Source organism: Myotis brandtii, unplaced genomic scaffold (genome assembly GCF_000412655.1).
Source record: "Myotis brandtii unplaced genomic scaffold, ASM41265v1 scaffold426, whole genome shotgun sequence".
In the NCBI taxonomy this organism is placed as follows: Eukaryota; Metazoa; Chordata; class Mammalia; order Chiroptera; family Vespertilionidae; genus Myotis; species Myotis brandtii.
In genome coordinates, this window is record NW_005366314.1 from 195,926 (window position 1) to 197,739 (window position 1,814).

Sequence of the window (1,814 nt, forward strand, 5' to 3'; positions counted from 1 at the left end):
CGCAGTGCCAGGGCCCCGCCCCGGCAGCGCAGCGAGGCAGGAAGCTGCTTGGCCGTAGGAGACAGGCCTCGAGGGCCCATCTTCACAGAAAAGAAACAGCCTGTGGCCAGTGGGCAGACAGGTACAGGAAGGGGAGGGCAGGAGAGCTGTGTGACAGCAGCGCATTCTCTAGGGCCTAGCGAAGGGGGTGGAGACAACTAGAAAGGCCTCGGCCCATTTAAAACAACAGCCCAACAGGCAGGCGGGCGGCAGTAAGACCTGGGCAGTAGGGGAGGGCCTGTAAGCTGCAGGGGCCTCAGCCTGGAGGACCCGGGAGGGATGGGGAGGATGACATAGCCTGCGATCGATCAATCAATCAATCAATCAATCGCTGCTCGGCGTCCCCGCCCTCAGACACCGGCTCTCGACATGCATTAAAGGTCTTGTTTCCGCCAGGCCGCATGTCTCTGAGCCGTTGCTTGAATTCGGACAGATTGGGGTGGGGGCGCGCCCCGGTTCTCACAGCAGGGTTCCAGGAACCCCGTTGCTCAGTGACTCGGCCAGAGACCCCGAGTGGAACTGTCACAGTTGCGGGGTGATCCGTGCTGGATACACTTTTGTTCTCTGCTGGAAACTGTGTTCAGGAGACAATGCTTTTCTGTTGTAGCCACTCCTCCCAGGCTGGGAAGCAAGTGGCGTTGGCCTCTGACGGGGCTGAGCTGTGGGCTTTTTTCAGCTACCTCCACGCGCCCCCACAGAGGTGGGGCCAGAGGCAGAGCCGCCCTGAAGTTGAATGGTGGCGGGAAGGGCTCCCATCACCCGTGCACTTCCCAGCACTCCCTGGAAACGCAGCAGCAGGCCTGGGAGGAACAAAGCACCTCAGTTGGAACAGGGCTGCGGGCCTTCCCCGGCCAGTGCAGGGGCCGCAGGGGGCGGGACAGAGATGAGAATCAAGCAGCTGGAGGCTGCGCCCCAGCAGCGGTGCATTCTCGGTGAATTATCTTATTTGTTAAATTCTGCTTTCTCATAGAGTCCGACGTTTTCTCATCGGTAGGTCGCAGCCCATTGGTGAAACGTGAAACCACCTTCAGAACTAAGTGCTTTAAGGTGCCCTTGAGCCGGGTGCATGGATGTTCGAGTGGGAAGTGGGCTTCACGGAACTCCTCAGCCACCTGTTCGATGGCAAAGCTCATTTCCTACTGTCGGTCATGACCAAAAACATGAAAAACACGAACTGTCGTGTCCTTTATGGTAGAGGAGGGTTTTTTAAGCCATCGTTTATCATCCATTTATTTCTACTCTATTCACGGGGCATGGCCTTCGCTAGGGGAGGTTGGAGTCAGGAGCCTCTCAGAGGTTTTATTATAAATTCCTTGAGCTCACAGGGCGTGTGTGACATCCATGCTCATCTTATGCCCGCCCTGCGGTCCCAGGTCATGTGCTCTGGGTACCCGGCCCTCCGCTTCCCAGGGACAAGGGCGCCACCTGCTGGGGGAATCGTGTCTTTGTTGGGAGAGCGAGCGAGCGACCAACCATGTCCTGACTCCTGGCAGAACGTGCAGATGGCATTACAAAGCCCCGGGGACTCCTGGGCGCCCTCCCCGCCTCCCGTCCGAGGAGGGCCGCCGGCTCCTCGGGCGGGAGGGCGGGCGAGTCCAAGTCCAAGTCCATCCGTCCTTCCGGGTTTTCCATGGAACTGGGTTTGGGGTTTCGAGTTTCAGCTCCTCCTCGAAAGCCATCCCCTGAGCCCTCCCTCCCGATCCTCCAAGATGGAGCCTCTGGCCGCGCAGCCCCTGCGCTGCTCGGGGCCGAGGGCCAAGGTGCTGGCGGTGCTG

The 1,814-nt window shown here is 59.6% G+C and overlaps 1 protein-coding gene across 1 annotated transcript in view; it reads left to right on the plus strand.

Annotated features, from left to right (window-relative positions):
- Window positions 1-1,554: 1,554 nt before the first annotated feature.
- Window positions 1,555-1,814, plus strand: part of GPX8 (glutathione peroxidase 8 (putative)) — a 3,760-nt gene continuing 3,500 nt past the window's right edge. Inside the window, exon 1 of the mRNA XM_014546040.1 lies at window positions 1,555-1,799. Within this exon, the coding sequence (XP_014401526.1) occupies window positions 1,749-1,799 (51 nt within the window). The 5' untranslated portion in view covers window positions 1,555-1,748. The remainder of the gene's footprint in view (window positions 1,800-1,814) is intronic.